This window comes from Muscardinus avellanarius (assembly GCF_963383645.1).
Source record: "Muscardinus avellanarius genome assembly, chromosome: 11".
Lineage (NCBI taxonomy): Eukaryota > Metazoa > Chordata > Mammalia > Rodentia > Gliridae > Muscardinus > Muscardinus avellanarius.
Genome location: NC_137797.1, coordinates 42,379,506 through 42,399,501, shown reverse-complemented (window position 1 = coordinate 42,399,501; position 19,996 = coordinate 42,379,506). Strand labels below are relative to the sequence as shown.

Sequence of the window (19,996 nt, the reverse complement as noted above, 5' to 3'; positions counted from 1 at the left end):
TTCTGACACTGTCTAGTGATAGCTACAAAATCCCATGCACATATATACAAGTACAGATGTCTAGTAAGGATTTTTCTCTTTGGTTAATTTGTTAAATAGAAACTGAAATTTTGAATTATGTTTTGCTTCTTTTCAGCAGTTTTCATAGCAAGCAGGATTTAATACAAACCCTTTATAAACATTTTATTGGAAGATTTAGTATGGAAATAATCTCTTAGATTGACATGGTCTGAAAAAATATGCATGCTATTTTGCAGTATCTGGGAAACCAATAATTTGAATTGCGATATTATTTTCTTAATTACCATAAAATTCAAATGTAGTTTCCTACTGTCCTGGAACTAACAAAAGCACTGAAAAACGTTAAATGATAACTATAACATTTCTTCCTAGGATAATAAATCTGTATTTTTATTTGTGGAATTTGTTCTGTATGACATAAAATAGTAATTTATAGCATAGTGGTGGTGTTATTACCCCTGTTGTGACCGGGATAAATGACCAAGACCTCAAATAAAGAATTAGTAGTGGTTGATTTTTCATCAATCACTAATTCATTTAGGTGGGGAGGACAAAAAAAATCAAATAAGAAAGTACTAAGTAGCCGGCCATGATGGCACACATTGAAATCTCAGCATTCAGGAGGCTGAGACTGGAGAGGATCACGGTTCGCAGACAGCCTCAGCTACTTAGTGAGGCCCTCCACAACTTAATGAGTCCCTGTTTCAAAATAAAGAATAAAAAAATAGAACAGGGGTGCAGCTAGGAGGTCAAATGCCCTTGGGTTAAATCCCCAAACCCACAAAAAAAAGTACTAAGTAGAGATAACTTATAATAAAATACTCTTATTACAAAATGTTTAGGATTTAAACTGCTCAAAAAGCTACTTTGCACCATTTTAAGTAGATCACTTTGTGTACTTATAATTTAGGTCTTATTTTTAAGTTTTGAGCAGTAAAATGTACAGAATGAAATATAATTTGGATGAGTAAAAATAGGCCCTAGGGATAAACAATTATACAACAGTAGTTTATGCTACAATTTGAGTCCAGTGAAAGTACTTATAAGGGTTTCTGATGTTCTAGGAAAGCTAAAGAAAAAAAATAGAAGCTACAGGTTTTAGGAAGATTATATAAAACATGGTGATGATCAGATGATCTTAATTCAAGATATAAACCCAAGCTAAAGTTATTTTTAAATAATTCTGTTTTCAAAATACTTTAAGCAGGATATTGAAGTGAACATGGAGGAGACAATGTCCCTCTCATTCAAAAATAAGACAGATGTAGGTGATTTTTAGATGTGATTTCCTATGCTGTATAGGCTCTAGGGAAACCGATGTTTTCCCATTTCAATCCAGATGAAACTCACAGAAATTCAAATTCGATGTCCACGGTGATATATCTGTATGGCACATTTTTCTAATCATGTAAGAGAGTTAAAACTTTTCCAAAAGGAATGGCCACAAAGTAGCTAGGAGATAGTGTATTGAAAAAAAAAAAATATATATATATATATATATATATATATATATATGAGTTCTTTTTTATGCCTTAAAACTTGAGAACACCAAACACCTGAGGGGAAGTATCAGTGTGTAAAGTCACAGGTCTGGAAAGGTCATTTCTCCATGGTTTTCACTAATGTGTGTGGATATTTTAATTTTTATTTCTTCCTTCTATGTCCTCCTTATCTGTGTTGTGTCTCATGACTGTTCTGGACTGTCCCTTGCGGTAGGTTTCCTCTGCTCTTAGACATCCCTAGTCAATGCTGAGGGACATTTGGGGCCTGGCAGCTGGGACTCCCCAGCTGAGGGCATACCATCTGACACACATCAAGAGGCTGAACTAAATTGATTTTTAAAAAGTGTTTTCGTCTTAAATTTTCCTAACATTGACTACCTACAACATTATTAGAAAGCTCAAAATCTTAAATTGATGGTCACAGAAAGAAAAGTCAGTCCCTTGTGCCATCTTTTTAGTTGCCTTAGCAAATCCCAACCCAAACTATATAGCTCAGAACGGACAAATGTTCCTTCTGGTGGCTGTGAATCTAGCACCTTTCGAATGTCAAAGCAAACCACAGTCAGATGTAAACCACTACACCTGTAAAAGAAGACCTGATGTTCTCAGCATAGTTTTTCCTACTGCAATATACTGAACTGCTGAATTTACAAGATTTTTCATCCAAATTTTGTCTCCTGGGAGGCAGTGGGGGTATTGCTCTGGAGATACTGTAATGGCTACTGATTTAATAGTTCTGAACTTAATGTGATGGTACAGAAAATGTCTTGCTTAAGCTCAGCCTTTGGGACAGGAATAGACTTAATCATTTCATGATGAACAGTAGCACTGAGAAATTATCAAAAATTTAGCCCTCTTTTATGCAGAATAATTGCAGATGGTCCTGTACCTTTTTTTCTGGCAGAAACCACTTGGAGAGAAGGAGATTTAATATCTCAGATACTTCAAATTGGACTGGGCTGAAACATGATATATAATTTGTCATTTCTGAAAGAGACTTTTGAAAAAAGTATTTTAATTCATGGAATTTTTATTGTGAGAATAGAGTAATGTAGATTTTCAGACAGAAATATGCATCAGTTTGCCATTATTTAAATTTTTAAATATTTCAGGGAGCAAAGTACCACAACTGCAATTTCTTAGGCACATCCTCTATGACCGTGCTAAAGATTTATACACAGCAAAGGTTTTCAAAAGGTAGTGGGAACCCACCACCTAAACTTCTCTAAAAATATCTCAGTAGTCTTTTCTTGTCACTTCACTGACTGTGTGATGCCCTCACCTTGCAGGTTAAAAGATTATTAATAAAAAGTTTCAAATAATTATGTTTCCTGCTTTGGGCTACCAGGAAGGCAACATTTTAATATTCAAGGAAATAGCCAAATATATATTAAACTTTCTAAATCAAATGGTGCATGGCTAAACAAATTTGTAAAGATTTCTACACAGATGTGTGTAATATTGATAATTTTGAGTGTTCTAAACTCATTGTAGGCTCCTAAGAAATTTCAGCAAGCACAAAAGGGGAAGGTGTTCCTGACAAGAGCCCAGCTCTCTTTTCATAAAATCTTTTCTCTTGAAAGTAGAAATCATGAGCTCCAAGCTCTGTTCATCTATGATGCCCCTACTCTCCACTTTTTAGAATCACCTGGAATTAGCTGAGAAAAGCCAAATAGGAAAATACTGTAAATCCAGGGACCATGGGTACAATTTTGAAGCCCCACTGAGGGTCTCTATGAAACTGGGTGAGTGCAAGGAGAGATTCTATGAGAATGAGGATCACAGCAGAGCAAAACTCCCTACAACATGGGGAATCGAGCTAACAAGGTGTTTGAGCCATGGTCTGATGACTGATGCCTATCCATAGCCTTGCTATAACTTCTTGCATCAGAATTTTAGAAAAATTCTCAGATTCAATTTGAGAGCTGGCAATAAATTTCTTTTTTGTCAGAGATGCATAGAAATCTGCCACTTCATATATTCCTTGATTTCTCTGAAGTTCTATAGTAATGCATATGCATCCTAATATGTACGCGCGTGCGCGCGCGCGCCCACACACACACACACACACACACACACACACACACACACAATCCATCACCAAAAACGGGATGACAGTATATTTTTAGGCAACAACAGTGCTGAGACCACTAAAATACAAAGTGTCTCTGTAGCTCGAGAAGGAAAAAAAGCAAACAATATGATGAAAAGAAAAAAAGAAGAATCCTAAAGGATATGTATAGGCAAACCTCAGAAAGAAAAATGCAAATAGCTAACATATTTTTTGTTTTAGGGGTTTTTTTAGCCTGACTAGTAATCAGGAAATTATCACTTCTCATAATTTTAATTTCAAATAACTAAACTTATAATTGTTCTAATTTTTAATTAATAAAAATGTATACCCTTAGAAACAAAGCTTTACTATTAAAACTCTATAATGTTTAATATTTTTGGTAAAATTTTTATAAATCAGGAACAAATTGTAAAGCACCAATAAAATTATTTTTCAAAAAACTAGAATAAAAGAGCATTTGAATGTATTTTTATGAAATAATGAGCTTTCTAGTATTTCAACTTATATAACACTGAAGTTTTAGGTTATGAAGAATATTTAATTGGTCTGACTAAATTTTGAGAGTTCAGTCTCATGAATCTTATACTTTAATGAAAAATGAATTTTTATACCAATTTGAGTTTTTGACAAAATCATAAACACAACTTTTTATCTTTTGATATCAACTAAACTCTTAAATCAATTTAATTCAGCCTAGCTTTCTGTGGAGCTGTTATGAAAATAAAAGGGTAAACTTCAACTGGAAGTGGAGTAAACTTTTCTCTAACATGCATTTGCTGGTAGCATGTTTTTTTCCCCTGTTTTCTCTTTAATGACTACAAGTATATATGTGAAACATAGAAAGTTAACATTATCTGGGGATGACTTAACCATCTTTTCCATAGGAAGTAAGCCAATTAAAGCCCATGCATTTCATAAGAAATTACTCCACTGCATGTATCAATGACGTTTTACACGATGCTAAGCATCTTTTTAAGCTACAAGAATGTGAAAACTGGCCTGGTTAAGAGCATGTTTATCATATTAAAAAGAAATAAAAAGCAGTCTTATCAGAGCCAACTGTAATACCAAGTTGACATTTCTTTGCCAACAGTTTTACGATTTTTGCTTGCAATAGTCTGAGGGGCTTCGTCCATTGCTTCCATGTTGCTTGCTGATTGGGGGGAAAATTCCATGCACTACTGGAATTTAAAAAATATGTAAGCAGCAAATGTGAATGTGTGTCAGACAAACAGATCTCCAGCCTCTTAGTGCTTGCTTCTAACAGCTTGGAAGTATGACTGTAGGAGCGACTTACTTTGGATTTTGATGAAAATTTACCTGAACTCACATCCGATCCTTCCTCACTCATAGGCCCTGAAGGATGATGACGCTGAAACTGGATTGACTGATGGGGAAGAAAAAGAAGAACCCAAAGAAGAGGAAAAACTGGGAAAACTTCAATATTCCCTGGATTATGATTTCCAGAATAACCAGGTCTGAAGGAGGAAAAATGTCTTCTAATTCCATTACATTTTCTGAAATTACCAAGTAGAAATTGAAGCAAGACAGTTCTTAAAACATTTCATTTGCTGTGAGGGGAAAATGCAATTATCAAAGCTATTGATGAAATAATTTCTAAGTACAGGCAGTCCCCTACTTGCTAATTTAACTTCTGGTAATTAGAATTCACAGTATTCAACCGATTACATCTACTTATGGCACTTAGAGCAAGCAGGCAGAATATAAATTAACTCAAAGCAGTCAGTCTCCTACTGAGAGCTCCCAGCCAGTCTAGCCCCGATAGGTCCCCCAACCCAAGCTGGAAAAGCCTTCCTTGGACTTCAGGACTTCAGATTAAAACAGATCAAGGTGCCTTTGAGTTCAGTTTCTATTCAAGGTTTTGAAAAACAGTTTAACAATTAAATAAGGAAGCAAGGTTGAAAAATTGGCAGTGGTCCATGAATTTTAAAGGTATGGGTATCTTATATAATATGATACCAGAAGAAACTCCTGAGATTAATGACATAGCAATTCTACAAAAGTAGAAAGACCAGCATTTTGATTTCTAGGGCCCCTGAATGCTGCCCAGAAATGACAACCAGATAAAAAAAAACTACAAAACAGGTGTTCCTACTTCAATTTCTCAAAAAGTGATAAAGTAATATTTAGATGAATGGTGTTATTAGATACATTTTATTGACTCTCTTTTACTGAAATAGCTCAAAGATAACTGTTAAAAATCTCTTTGCAAAGACCTTCTAGGATCTATGACTTTTATGGAGATGTCTTTGTACCTTCAGCTAAAGAAATTAACAAACTAAATAAGAATTAGTGAAAGCAGTCAAGTTCAAAATTAGATTCCTAAGATGCCGGGCATGGTGGCGCACGCTTGTAATCCCCGTGCTTGGGAGGCGGACACAGGAGGATCGTGCAGGTTCAAAGCCAGCTGTGCTGGCTTAAGAGACCCTGTTTCCAAAATTTAAAAATAGGTCTGGGAGTGTAGCCCGGAGGCAGAAGGGCTTCCAGGAACCCCAGTACCACCAAAAAAAAAAAAAAATTAGATTGCTAAGAATTTTTACAACATAACTGTTCTACAACTAGAGGAGTCCAAACATCTCCAGTTCCTTCTGTTTATTCACTTATTTTGAGTGGTGAGAAAGGACTGGTAACTGTAAATATAATTACTACTAATTATTAGCACAGCACGTGCTAATGATATCTAGTTTGTTGAGCAATGAATGACAAATGAATCAAACACTAACGCTCATCTTTGATGACTAATGTCTAAAGTCAAACTCTAATTTGGTAAAGAAATTCTGTGATTTAGAAGTGGATACTTCAAGTAATATCTTCAACTTTTAAAGTTCCAAGGGGCACCCCATGAAGATTGCATGGGTATATTATTTTATATTAAAAATGTTTGATGAACATCATTATAACCTTGTCTAGTTATTTCACAATACTTTCTAGAAATCTGTACATTAGGTATGTTTATAATTAGGGACTTATATAGGTTTACATTTAATTAAATATGTCATTTGAGGCCATTTCTGGATCTTTTCTAATATAATTTGAGCAACAGGACGTGGTTAAGAGAAAAATCTCCTATGACTTATGTATTCTAGGAAAGGTCAACTTATATTACTTTAAAATATGTTTTTCAGGAGTTTAATCTGCCTTTTTATATACACCAAATATTTTTCTCCTAATGTACTATTCATTCATATTTGCCAGTAGAAATCTAATAGCATCTAATTCTGGTTAGCCATATTAAAACTTCTAAATTGGCTTTAATTACTATATGTATCATTTTATTCACCTATAGTATTTTTAAGAAAAAAATAATAGCGCTGATTTTTACCCATATATAATGAAAGTACATTTATTACTCCCTTGAATGCAAAAATTAAATCTAAAAATGTATTTTATCTGAGGGTCTGAAAGATTCTACATATGACTTTTGTTAATATTTTACATTGATTTTTCTATGTGGTCTTCACTAATTTGATTTGCAAGACTTTTTGTGTCAAAGAAGATAAAGTCTGAGGAACTCTGTAGAAAAGGCTATAGTCAAATACACATTTTTTTTTCTAAAACTAAAAAAAAAAAAAAAAAAAAAAAAAAACTAAAAATCCTGAGAAGTTTTCATGGTATAGAGTTATATAATACGTATCTCTTAGGCAGAAGTTGAAGGGAAATTGGAAGAGATCAGACCATCCCAAATTAGCCAAAAAATTCAAAAACTCATTTAAATAATAGGTGATGTTATTTTTAAGTGTTTTCGCTCTATCTCTGGTGTTTTCACTGCACAAAAGCAAACTGGTTATAAAGTGTCAATAAAGCTGCCTATGGTGGTGCATGCCTATAATCCCAGTAGCAGGAGGCTGAGATGGGGGAAGGGCTCAAAGTTTCAAGCATAGACTCTGCAACTTAGTGAGATGCTCAACAACTTAGTGAGACTGACGTTGTTTCAAAATAAAAAATATATCTGAGGTGTAGCTCAGAGGCAGAATGCCTGTGTGTTCAATCCCCAGTACTACCAAAAAAAAAAAAAAAAAAAAGTGGCAGTAAGGGAAAAGGATATTGCTTAGTCACAATGCCCCATCAAGGCAAATACCAAATATAAATTTAGCAAAGAGATTGTTTGCTTCACTAATCCTGTCTTTATCCTCTAATGTCTGCATTGACTATTCTTGGACCATGGGTCTGTTTTGTGGACCTACCATCCAGCAGTCATTGTTTCTGTTATGAGACAATGCCCGAAGCAGATGCATATGTTTTTCAGTTTAACCTCTTTTTATATACACCAAATATTTTTCTCCTAATGTATTCTCCATTCTATACTTTAAAATAGAAGCAACATACTCATTTTGGGTAAGATCCCGGTTAAACATGAAGACAACTGGCCAAAATGCACTTATGAACATGGTGGGTACCTTTTACAGAAAATAGATGTTATTTTTTCTAAGAAGGCAAATTTTCTTTTTTATTCTGTTGACTAAAAAGTCACAGACTCAAAATTCCAAGTTCTGATTTGAAAACCTATGGTGTGACCAGATTTACCAGATAGTATATATTTACAATAACAAGGGTCTTCTTTGGTTTCCCATGTGGATCTAAGCCAGGATGTTGACACAAAATTTCTGGTGGCGTTTCTAGAATAGCACACTGACACCCTTTTTATTCTTTGCGAAAATACTAACAATTCCATAATATTCTCATATCCTTAATGAGATTTAAGATCATAGTGTGGAAATCAGCTTCAAAAAACAGAGATTACTGCTATAGAAAAAAATCAGAAACCATGTTACTAAGCATTAACAACCACATGTATGATACCCCTTTCTTCTCTATGAAATTCAGATCATGTTTCTTTGATTCCATACCTTATATTTAAGCACTAAAATTATTGGGTAATAACCATTCTGTTGTAAGTTAAAGTCAAAAGTAACCAGTACACAGTGAAGGTAAAGGATGAGAGAAATTTGAATCTTATTTTTTAATCTTAAAATGCTACCTAATTTCTAAGAAATTTCTATCTAGCCAGTTTGAAGCTTTTGGTAAAGTACAAAAATTTCCTACTTTGTAATTACAGACTCGTGATTGTTTAACAATTCATTTCCACTCATAAATCATGCCCTGGAAAGAAAAACAATGCACGAGAGCTTTTAGCAACTGGAAAGTTATTTGATTGCAGCCCTTTTGCAAATATGAATTCCATATTTAACTGTAATCAGCAACCTTTTAAAAGCCTCTTTTGTGCTTCAAACTTGGCTTCCTAGAGCCTGCATCTGTCATAATTGAGTTTCTGAAGTCTAGATAGTCATTTCATTTGCCTTCCTGTGTTCAGATTCATAGGAGAATAAAAGTTTATTAAAAGCAAAGAGGACTACGGAGAAATCACAATATGCAGCACTGGTGAACAAGTCAATTTTTCGAAAATGTCCAAAAACATTCATGCTTGTCTTCTGACCTTCATTTCAGCTGCTGGTAGGGATCATCCAGGCTGCCGAACTGCCCGCCTTGGACATGGGGGGCACCTCTGATCCTTATGTGAAAGTGTTTCTGCTGCCTGATAAAAAGAAGAAATTTGAGACAAAGGTCCATCGGAAAACTCTTAATCCTGTCTTCAATGAGCAATTTACTTTCAAGGTATTTTGTTAATTTTGACTCACAACTTTTTCTTTGTTACTTTAGGTAAAAAATACTGGTTTTATCCTGACATGCACATGAACACTTCCTTAGGAACTTACCATGATTGTGTTTAGAATACTCTAAGCTTTTATCTTCAGTCCGATGAACATTTTATACTTTATTTGAATGAGGTAAAGGTAATATTCAGCTCTGACTTTTAGGAGGGAACATAGATTCATACATGATTATGATGTGACAGTCACATCTTGAAGAAGGTCTGCTTTAGCTGGGTATGGTGGTGCTGGCCTGTAATTCCAGTACTTGGGAGGCTGACACAGAAGAGTCACAGGTTCAAGGGCATCCTCAGCAACATTTTGAGACTCTCAGCAACCTAATGAGACCCTGTTTCCAAAGAAAAAATAAAAAAGGCCAGACAGCAGCTTAGAGATAAAATGCCCCTGGGTTCAATCCCCAGTACCACACAAATAAAGATGTAACAGGTTTGCTTTATGTGTGCCAATATGCTTCAATAGCCCCCAAAAATAAAACCAAAGAAGAGAAATATTTTCCTAAGTTTAGAAATTCCTGTAAATAGTTAAACCCTGCTGCAACCACAGAATAAAGTAAACTATATTCCATGCTTAAATGGTACAAATAACTATTACTACCGTTGCAAAATTCTGCGTATGAAGGGGCAATTTGAATACTCTAAAGTCATTCTTTTTATCAATAAAAACAATATAAACATATTGTTTTTCTACATTCCTAGCATTTTTTCTTTACTCTAGGCTAGTCTCCAGTGTTCTTAATCTTGTTGAGATACCTCAGTTGACAAACAATAACCAAGAGAGATTCTGGCCATATAACAACTTGTCAAGAAAACATGCCCTACAGGTTTCAGGGAGTTTTTGCAGCTCTTGGATTGGAGTCATTCATAAAAACAATTCTTTGGGTAGATGTAAGACTATTTTTTTCGTTGTATTAATTAGAACAATACATTTCTGAAAAACAAAACGTCTGTGAGTGTGCCACGGGCTGACTCAAATCACCCGTTCAGCAGACAGGCTCAAGACTAGCACATGCCTCATGTTAGCAAACATTCTGGTAGGAAATAAATTGGTAAAACTGAAGAGAGGAGGCATTTTCCAAACCCTTGTTTACAATTCTGCAAATGATAACAGTCCCTATTCACTGTAAAATTTTTGAGGTTCCAAGCCATAAGTCTGTTATGTATTGTGAGTCATATTACTTAACATCCATAATTTCTCTGTACCCAGAGAGTTCTAGTAGCAGTTAAAATAAAAACATTGTGAAAATAAGCTGAAGCTCATGAAGAGCTAATCACTGTAGTTAATATACCATAAAATATAAAATGAAAGTAAATTATTGAGTTACTGTGAACAGTAATCACAAGCATTTCATTTGAATATATGTTAATGTTTATTTAGGTCATCAGTTTCTAATGAGAATCTAGCAAGCAGATTCTTACATGATTTGAAATAACATTGTAAGACTTTTTTTGTTTACCTGCATATGATTTCTGAAGAAATGTATTGCTCCTAGTTTTATTTGCAATTTCCATAACTCCAAAATTTTAAGTAAATTTTTATCTATAAACTTTTTATAAGTTCCATTTTATTTTATTTCATGAAGATCAATCAAACCATATAGAAATTTAAAGTATAATACATTTTGATGCATTTAAGAAATGTACCAATTTTTTAGAGAACTAGTTGACTTTTTCAGCAGACATTGTGGTTCACATATTTTGAAATGCCAAGAGGCAATAATATATCAGAAGGGAAACATAAAAGCCTGTTGTAGAATTGAGCTAAATCTTCTGAACATGGACCCAACAGGCACCAAACTAAATGCATCTTATTTTCTCCAAAACAAACTTCTACCTGGAGGAAGTATTTATCAATCAATAACAAGTACTTTATTACCCACTATGTGCTAGGTGTTTTACCTATATTTATTCATTCTTAAAATGGCCTCATAAAGTATACACTATTATTATCACAATTTGATAGATTTTTTAAAGCTGAGTTTTATTCCTTTGCCCCAAGCCTTTCAGCCAGAAATCTGGAAAGTCTAAACCCCTTTGATCTCAAATCCAGGTTTTTGACTATTGCTATTTGAGCATAATCATCAAAAATATTAGAAAAATTTCAGAATTACATAATATTTTCAAAGATTTAACTGTTCCTATTCTAAAATTTCTTGTTTTTTCCTTTGAAATATAGCTCTTTGGAGGAGTTTACTCTAGATTTTTTCTAAACTGGAAAAGTCATTATGTCTAATTTTTAATCATAGTATTTTAATAATATAATCAGATTTCAAACTAATGATATATAAATGACATAAAATAGAAATACCCTGAGATTTCATCTAACTCCAACTAGAATTTCAGTCATTCAAAACAAAAAACAACAAATGCTGATGAGGCTGTGGAGAACTGGGAACTCTAATACATTACTGGTAGGATTGCAAATTAGTGCAACCACCTTAGAAAACAGTATGGATGATCCTCAGAAGAATGGGAACGAACTTACCATATGATCCAGCAATGCCACTTCCGGGTATCTACTCAAAAGAATGGAAACTAAATTACCAAACTAATGCATGTGTGTCTGTGTTCATAGCCACACAATTCACAATTGACAAAATATGGAACCAGCCAAGATGTCCATCAACAGATGGATCAATTACAAACTATAGAATATATACACAAGGAATTTTACCCAGCCATAAAAAAGAACAAAATTGTATCATTTGGAATTTTACTCAGCCATAAAGAAGAACAATATTATATCATTTGGGAAAATGGATGGAACTGGAGAACATTATGCTAAGTGAGATTAGTCAGTCACAGAAAGTAAAAAAAAATAGGATGTTCTTTCTAATATGCAAAAGCTAGGGAGAAAAATGGTCATAGGAGAAATTCTAGACAAAGAAGGAAAACCCATAGATTAACAAATAAAGTGATCTAACTGTGGGGAATGTGAGAGGGAAGAGAGAAATTCCCTAATGTACATGATGTACAATCACAAACATATCAAAGTTAGTCAGTAAGCCGATCATAAGAAGTAGAGAGGGGGGAGGGAATGGGACGGGAATTGGGGAAGGGCTAAATGAGGGATGTGTGTATGTATGCCTCTACCCTCCTGTACTCCATTAAAATGTATGGCTACAGTGTACCAATAAAAATTTTAAAATAGAAATACCTTAGAAAAATACAATTTCTGATGCATATATGGCCAAATATTCTTCCTTTTCCTCCACTTCTTAATATACAGAGTTAATTGAGAAATGTTTGCTGAAGCATAGGACAGCCATTTATACTGATAAAATACAAAATGTATGAAAATTGATTAAACCTTTAATACAAGTCTAAACAACTTCTTAATTAGGCATTTCTACCCAGCTACTGAAGTGTAGCTCACTTGAATTGCATTGCTTTCCCCTGAATATTAAAAATGTCACTAATAAACTTTCCACCCCATAGCATCTGTCCCAGATATATTTGAACAGCTGGAGAATTCACCAGTTCTTGGCCTTTTGCCATTGTTCATCCCAAAGAGTGTCATACCTACGAATGAACTTCACAATTCATATTATATTGAATCTCTGTTATTCAAAACATCAATTTTCTAGTCAGTTCATGTCAATCAGTGAATTATTTTAGTGAGTAGGTGAGGCACCTTCTGAATTTCATTTTAATCCTTTTAGACTCCCAGTGTACCTTTTAGTAAGTCGCTGCTCCATTAAGCTGTGGTATTCAAGTGGCTTGGAAGAATTACTGGAACTTTTATCTGCCTCTGAGTAATCTATATCTTGACCATATAACTTGCAACTTACCACCGCAAGGGAAGCAAAACATTCTACAAGAGAAACGTATGCAGTCAAATGCAATTCACTTGTTTATTCTTTTATGAATCTTGGACAGTTTACAGCATAATTAATAGCAGGAATCAGTATTAATATTACTAACCCTTTTTAGAAATTTGGTATAAAGTGATAAATCCCTATGACAAGTCCTCATTTTCTCCCAAGCAGATTGAACTTCTAACAGTTAAGACACCGCTTAAAAAAGAAAAAAGTTATTTCTCTGTTCTGAATCTATTAAATCAAACACTATAAAGAAGTGTCATACTTTAAGCATTCTTGTGACCAGCTATTTTATTCATTTGTGTGTGTGTGTTTGTGTGTTTATGTAGGTTCCGTACTCAGAACTGGGTGGCAAAACTTTGGTGATGGCTGTTTATGATTTTGATCGTTTCTCCAAGCATGACATCATTGGGGAATTCAAAGTCCCCATGAACACAGTGGATTTTGGTCACGTAACTGAGGAATGGCGCGATCTGCAAAGTGCTGAGAAGGAAGAGGTAAGAAGACCATTAGCATTTCCAATATGACAAGCTGTCTTTGCCCGTTGCTGCTCATATACTAACCTATTTATTGAGAGATGCTCTTTGCATATGGTGATGGGGACTTCTAGCTGTTGACAGCTAGCAAAATAGGGTCGGGGATTATATAACCTCTTTGAAAGTATACAGGTCTTCTGAGGGTTACTTAAAAGAAAACAGATATTTATGCAGAGTGTCTATAAAAATCATCCATGTATACACACATACCTATACCTATACACACACACACACACACACACACACACACACACAGAGTTTCTAAAAGCTAGCAAAGTGCCACACACATATACTCTACTTGTTTAAAAGGACAGTGAAAAATTATCTCATTCGTTGTATTTTTCCACAATCATTTTGTGCTTTCTATATAGATTATGTAGCTATAACGTAGAAATAAAATGGCACTTTTTCCTTGATTATTTCTGCGTGTTGCCAACAGTTCCTCATTTCTCCTGAAGATATCTGAGCTTGATGGCTGAAACATCAAAAATAATTCACAAAGGCTGATATTAAATCCATTTTTTAAATGACTCACATTTTTAGAGTACTCTTCAGGTTGTTTTTTTTCCCAGTTTTAATAGTTTAGCCCAGTATTTTTCTGTGATTTAAAAAGGAAAGTTCAGTATCCTTAGTGCATTTCTGCTCCATAATAATCCATTCCATTTGATTATGCTATGCCTGCCTGGCATTGGTATTTTTCTGTGTGAATGTCTCAGCGGGCCAATCCCAGAGAAGCAAACAACTCAGCTTTTCCAAATTTCTAAAGCAACTTCTTTTCCAATTGCTCTCTGGGTTCTTGACATTTGGCTACAGTGACCCCAAGCAATTGCAAATAGGCTATCATTTAGGATCCCTAGGTCCATCAAATTTGTTAAGATGTGGCCACTTTGAGGCCACCAGGTAGATGAGAGAGCAGAACCATCCCTTAGAGACACTCACCCAAGACCTGCTGGGGGTCCTCTCAGCCAAAGGTTTGCTCTGAGCCATCTCTAGCTGGTAACTTAAGACTTCTAATATGAGGTAAGGCTTTATTTTTTATGCCTTTATTGATGCATTATAGTCTCGCATCATAATGTAGTTCATGGTGATGGTGACACACATGCTTTCCCTTGGCTCCCTCCCCACTTCCCCCCTTCCCCATAAGGATACTGAGATTGGCATTGATATTCTCACAAATGTATATAATGTCAATGGAAGTGATTCCTTCATTGAAAGTAAGATTCTAGAACAGGCTCATTGATTTCTGTGCTCAAAGTGGATTTTATTTTGCTCTAAAATTATTTTTTTGTTATAAAAATGGAAGCAAAATTATTTGAATGAAGCTTTGCTTTGAGAAGTGGGGAGAAAGAGATACGCTCATCTTATCTAAGTAGGTTAGTCAAAATTGACATTCGTAGATACTGAAATAGATCTGGTCCTACTCAGCATAATCAAAAATAACAAGGAAAAGTTTACCTTAAATGTTATTATTTTTATTAGTTCTTCTTTCCTATGAGTGGGCTAATATTGACACATTCGGCATCTGTATAAAAATAAACATTTGGTCCGGGCATGGTGGCGCACGCTTGTAATTCCCATGCTTAGGAGGCGGAGACAGGAGGATCACACAGGTTTGAAGCCAGCCGCGCTGGCTTAAGAGACCCTGTTTCCAAATAAAAATTATAAAAATATGTCTGGGAGTGTAGCCCAGAGGTAGAAGGGTTTCCAGGAACCCCAGTACCACCAAAAAATAAAAAATGAATAAATAAATAAATAAATAAATAAATAAGCACTTAATCATTTAAACATGGTATTTCCAAATATTTTAACAAAATACTGAGATGTTTTGTTGAACTTTCAATACTTTGTTGAAATGTTTGACTTTGTGGGAGAGATTGGGACCATAACATATATTGATTAACTGATTGTTTTTTAATTAACTGGCTTTTGGTTGACTCATTAGTAGAATATCAAAATATGAGCCACTTGAACATCACAATGTCCTCTGTCCAGGGAGTGTGGCCAGCACTCCTTCTTCTCACCTCGGGAGCTCTGAGTGCTGTAAGATTCCACAGTAATACCCAGTAGGCGTCTAAAAAGTTGAAGAATATTTTTCCCTGAGTAAAAGAAACAGAGACCACCAAGTAATTTTTCTCTTTGAAAAATCCTTTGAGACCAGGCATGGTGACACATACCTGTAATCCCAGTGTTTATACAGGGATAGGAAGGTAAGACGGGAGTAGAGAAGGTTCTCAACCAGCCTCAGCAACTTAGCAGTCCCTCTGCAACTTAGTGATACCCTGTTACAAAATAAAATAGAGATGAAGTATAGCTCAGCAGTAGAATGGTCCTGGGTTTGATTCCTAGCACTACACACAAAAATGATCGTTTTTGAGCAAGGTGCAGAGACTTAACTCTGAGCTGACAGGTATGACTCTAGAATCTAGGTTAGGTAGATGCCCCCAAGAGAATCACGTTGTTGTTCTCACCCACTTCTTTCTTCTCTCCCTAAAACTTTTTTCAACCAAGTCATTCAAAAGTATTCCTTATGAAAATGTTTATTATTCATGATTACATTCCTAGAACTGTGCTAAATATTTTTAAGGGACAAAGAAAAGGCACTCATTCTTTTGTAAGGTTTCAGGTTGATTCCTCTTCCTTCCCAACTTCAATCTTTGCCTTGATATTGCCAACTACACTGGTATTTTTAAGACCAAATATATCTGAGTTTCAATCCTGACTGATTTGTTTACTATCTCTGAAACCTAGAACTAGCCTCTAAAATTAAAATCCTCCAAAATTCAGGGTTTTTTAATCTAGAAATTATCTTCACATTGCCTACCCCTGATCTTACCTATAGACTAAAAAGGATAAAATGTAAAGCACTTACCATGAGTCTGGTGGGTAGTAACTCTTTAATAGATGAGAGATCTTCCTTTTAATATTCTCGGTTTCGTTATTTTCCTATTTTACCCTCTGCTGTACCTACTCTTCTGTTTTTCTCAACATCATTGAGCTTACTGAATGTTTCTTGAGTTTTTTTATAGACAGTAGTAACTCTGGCATTACACTTTTAAAACTCTGGAAATCTTCTCTGGGACAGTCATTTTGTGTTTTCAGTTGAGTGGCTCTCTCCCTTTTTCATGATAAAGGAAACCTCATCAACCAGCTGTTGAGTTTGCAAATATCTCTGGACTAGACACAGGTAGAAACTTTCTCCTAATAAAGGAAATAAGATTTCAATTACATTTCAAATCTGAAGAATTACTTGTTCTGATATGTGCTCTAAATTTTTATGCTACTGTCCATTAACTACGGAAAGTTATAATTGTATGAATAAATTGAAATCATAGATTGACTAGTTCTTGTATTTTAAAAAATGTTTTCCTTTAATAGGAACAATTTTGCTCATGGTTTTGGTTTTTCTTTCATCGACCAGGGTTAAATGTTATTTTTAATGTCATAATGAGTTGAAAGGGCACTAAAGAAAGTGAGAAAAAAAGAATTCAAGAAACAGTTTTTGAATCTGTAACTGTTACCCACACAAGTGGTTCACTTAGAGACTGGGGTTTAAACAGTTTAAATCAGGCCCACTGAGATCCAACCCTGCAATTTTGATAGAATAGGATAAGGTTTTACTGCCAAAAAGTTGATGAAGTAGTTGTCTAAGTCAAAAAATTATATTATCTTAGAGATAAGTTAATATGTGAGTTATTTAGAAAGTGCATGGATAGTGTAAGAGCCTAGTTTGGACCTTACTAAACAATGTTTATAAAGGAGGGGATGTAGAAGAAAGAAACTACACCAGGAAGAACCATAAGCACACAGCCCCTACTGTGAGATTCTAGCTACTAGTGAAGTTTCCATTTGGCTTGATAATGGTCCTCAAACTAACACAACTAAAGCTGCTTTATTTGTCATTTTGTAGTTGTTGTTATATTTTATGTTACATGATTGACTGCTCACTCTTGCTACCTCCTCACCTTCTAATGAAGGTGGAATTTGACCTTGGAGACAGCTCAACCAACTTTTCTCTTCTCTTTCTTTAAAAGAGAAATGTGTATCCTCTGAGTTTCAAAAGATGGTTGCATACAAAGCTGTTCGTTTTATCAATTTTCCTTTCTTAGTATATGACATCAAAATCATCCTGTTTTAGAAGTATTTATAGTTCTTCCATTTTCAATTTGTTTTTTCCATTGGGTTTTTTTAGATTTTATTAGTCATCCAAAGAAATAATTGTTCATGTTATCCACAAGTTAAATCTGAAACCCAGTGTCATACTTTTAGAATAAACCATTCATTTATTTTTTTGTACTTAATTACTTTACATATTACAATCACAGCTATGCCTCCATTTTTCTCTTTTATAAACTTATAACCATTTTGGAAATTGTCTTCGGTCAGCACTCAGCATCGGGCACATCATCAAAGGATTTAGATCTTTTTTTATTTTAGGACTTTGTTCTTCCCACCCCGAGCCCCCAGCCTTCCATACTTCCTCTTATCTCTAAAAGCAGCTTAAGAAATAAACACTACCAGAAAACAACTAAACTTTTTTTTTTTTAGCATTCTGCTCCAATATGCTGCAAACTCTCATGCCTTGACCAGTACTGTTTTGTCTCCATTAAAGGATAAGTCTATCACCTCTGCTTTGTGTGGAATTCATTAAAGAGTGATTTTTAAATGAGATTCTGTAATCCAGTGCAAATGGAAAAAAAATTGATTGCTGAATTAAAACAAGTTGGGACATAATTTAATTAGTATCCAAGCAGAATGGAAAAGAAACTACTTTAGTGCCCTAATGGAAAATCAATTTTGCAAGAAAATTTCACATTTTAAGCCTAATTAGAAAAACATTTACTTCACAGAAAAGCATTTGGAGAATACATATTCAATCAAATTGTTGAATTTTTTAGCTTGAAGTGGTCAATTACTTGATACCTCTTCAGAATGGGCAAAAGTTGTTATTTCTTAAGGCATCCTTATTGCCAAGTATCATGGAAGAACTGATGCTGCTTCGATGTACATTTGATAGTCAGATGGCAATTCACACTCTTAAAGAATCTCCACCAAACAAATCAGTGCTCTGACTGGAAATCATTATAAAAGGTTAATTGCTATAACGTTAAGCAGGAAACCAATAAGGCTTTTCCTTCCTTGTCACTCACAGTCTATCACATCTAAGAAATCAACAAAGACATTCACTTACCTGCACGGCATTTCAGGAAGGCATACATATTTGCTTTGACTCTTTTATTGGCTGTCTTTAGCAAGCTCCATCTATGCAACAGCCTTATTTGTTATTCCCCACTGTGATACCAAATTTGATTACTGAAGCTAGCTCATGGGGATGCAAAAATTTATTTCGACACATCAGTAGGGAGAGGTGTTTATTATACTGTGAGAAATATTTCCACATTCCTTTCTTAAAGCTGATGTTAACAATAGTATTTGCAAGAGATGAAATGATATCTTGAGAAATAAGACGGAATGAGTAAGAATGGATCCAGACTTAGGACATTAAGTAAAGATTGTAAACTTTGGTTCTTCCCAAAGACTAGAGTGGGAACATGAAAGCCAGGCCCACCATTCTAAGTACACATCATCTTATGTAGTCCTTGGAGCCACCCTATGGGGTCACTCTTCTTATGCATATTTTACATATTAGATGACATAATTTGCTCAGTACCAGCCAGAAAATAAACATGCCAAAGGATTTAGACCTATGTCTGTCCAACTCCCAAACCCACTTTCTCTCTACTCTGACACATACTTGACTAAGGCTCATAAGTACAAGATTATCTACATTCTTATCCCCAGTACATAACCCTCAGCCTCGAACATACAAGGTGCTCAAACAGATATTTTCATGTAAATCGGTTGAAATTTTAAAATAAGAATTTTCTTTTACAAACATGCATCATCTTTGAAGGATACCTAACTAGTCCATTACACTGCTTTTGCCCAAAATACAGCTTGTATTTCCAAATATCTCCAGATACCCTAACTCTATATCTCTTTCCACATATCCTCAAAATACAGCCCTCATTTCCAAATCTCTTTCTCAGCACACAATACATTCTTTAGTCTGTCCCATTCAATAGGGACTTGTCTTTAAACAGATGGTAAATTCTACTGAAATGGTCATAAACTGCTTATAGTCAAGCAGAGATGATGAGTTGCAGATTGAATTAGGAAAGACAGTTTTAGTTACTATGGAAAAATAACAAGGTGAATGTTCTTTGTGCCTGTATCTTTCCTTTGACCAAAATGTTCATGGTTTCTCACATGAGTTACTATAGGGAAAACTCTCACTGGGAGATATAAATTCTAATACATGTAGTGCCAAGGAAATCTGATTTTTTTAATAGAAACTA

General features: G+C 34.7%; 1 protein-coding gene across 2 annotated transcripts in view; it reads left to right on the top strand.

Moving 5' to 3' along the window:
* SYT1 (synaptotagmin 1) overlaps positions 1-19,996 on the top strand; it is a gene marked incomplete at both ends in the record, with an annotated part of 221,712 nt that overhangs the window by 55,845 nt on the left and 145,871 nt on the right. The window contains 3 exons of one of the 2 annotated variants that reach the window (XM_080705390.1): positions 4,960-5,073; positions 9,064-9,231; positions 13,434-13,601. In XM_080705390.1, the coding sequence (XP_080561516.1) occupies positions 4,960-5,073; positions 9,064-9,231; positions 13,434-13,601 (450 nt within the window). Of the gene's footprint in view, positions 1-4,950; positions 5,074-9,063; positions 9,232-13,433; positions 13,602-19,996 lie in introns of both variants that reach the window. The other variant, XM_080705389.1, reaches the window with a different exon arrangement.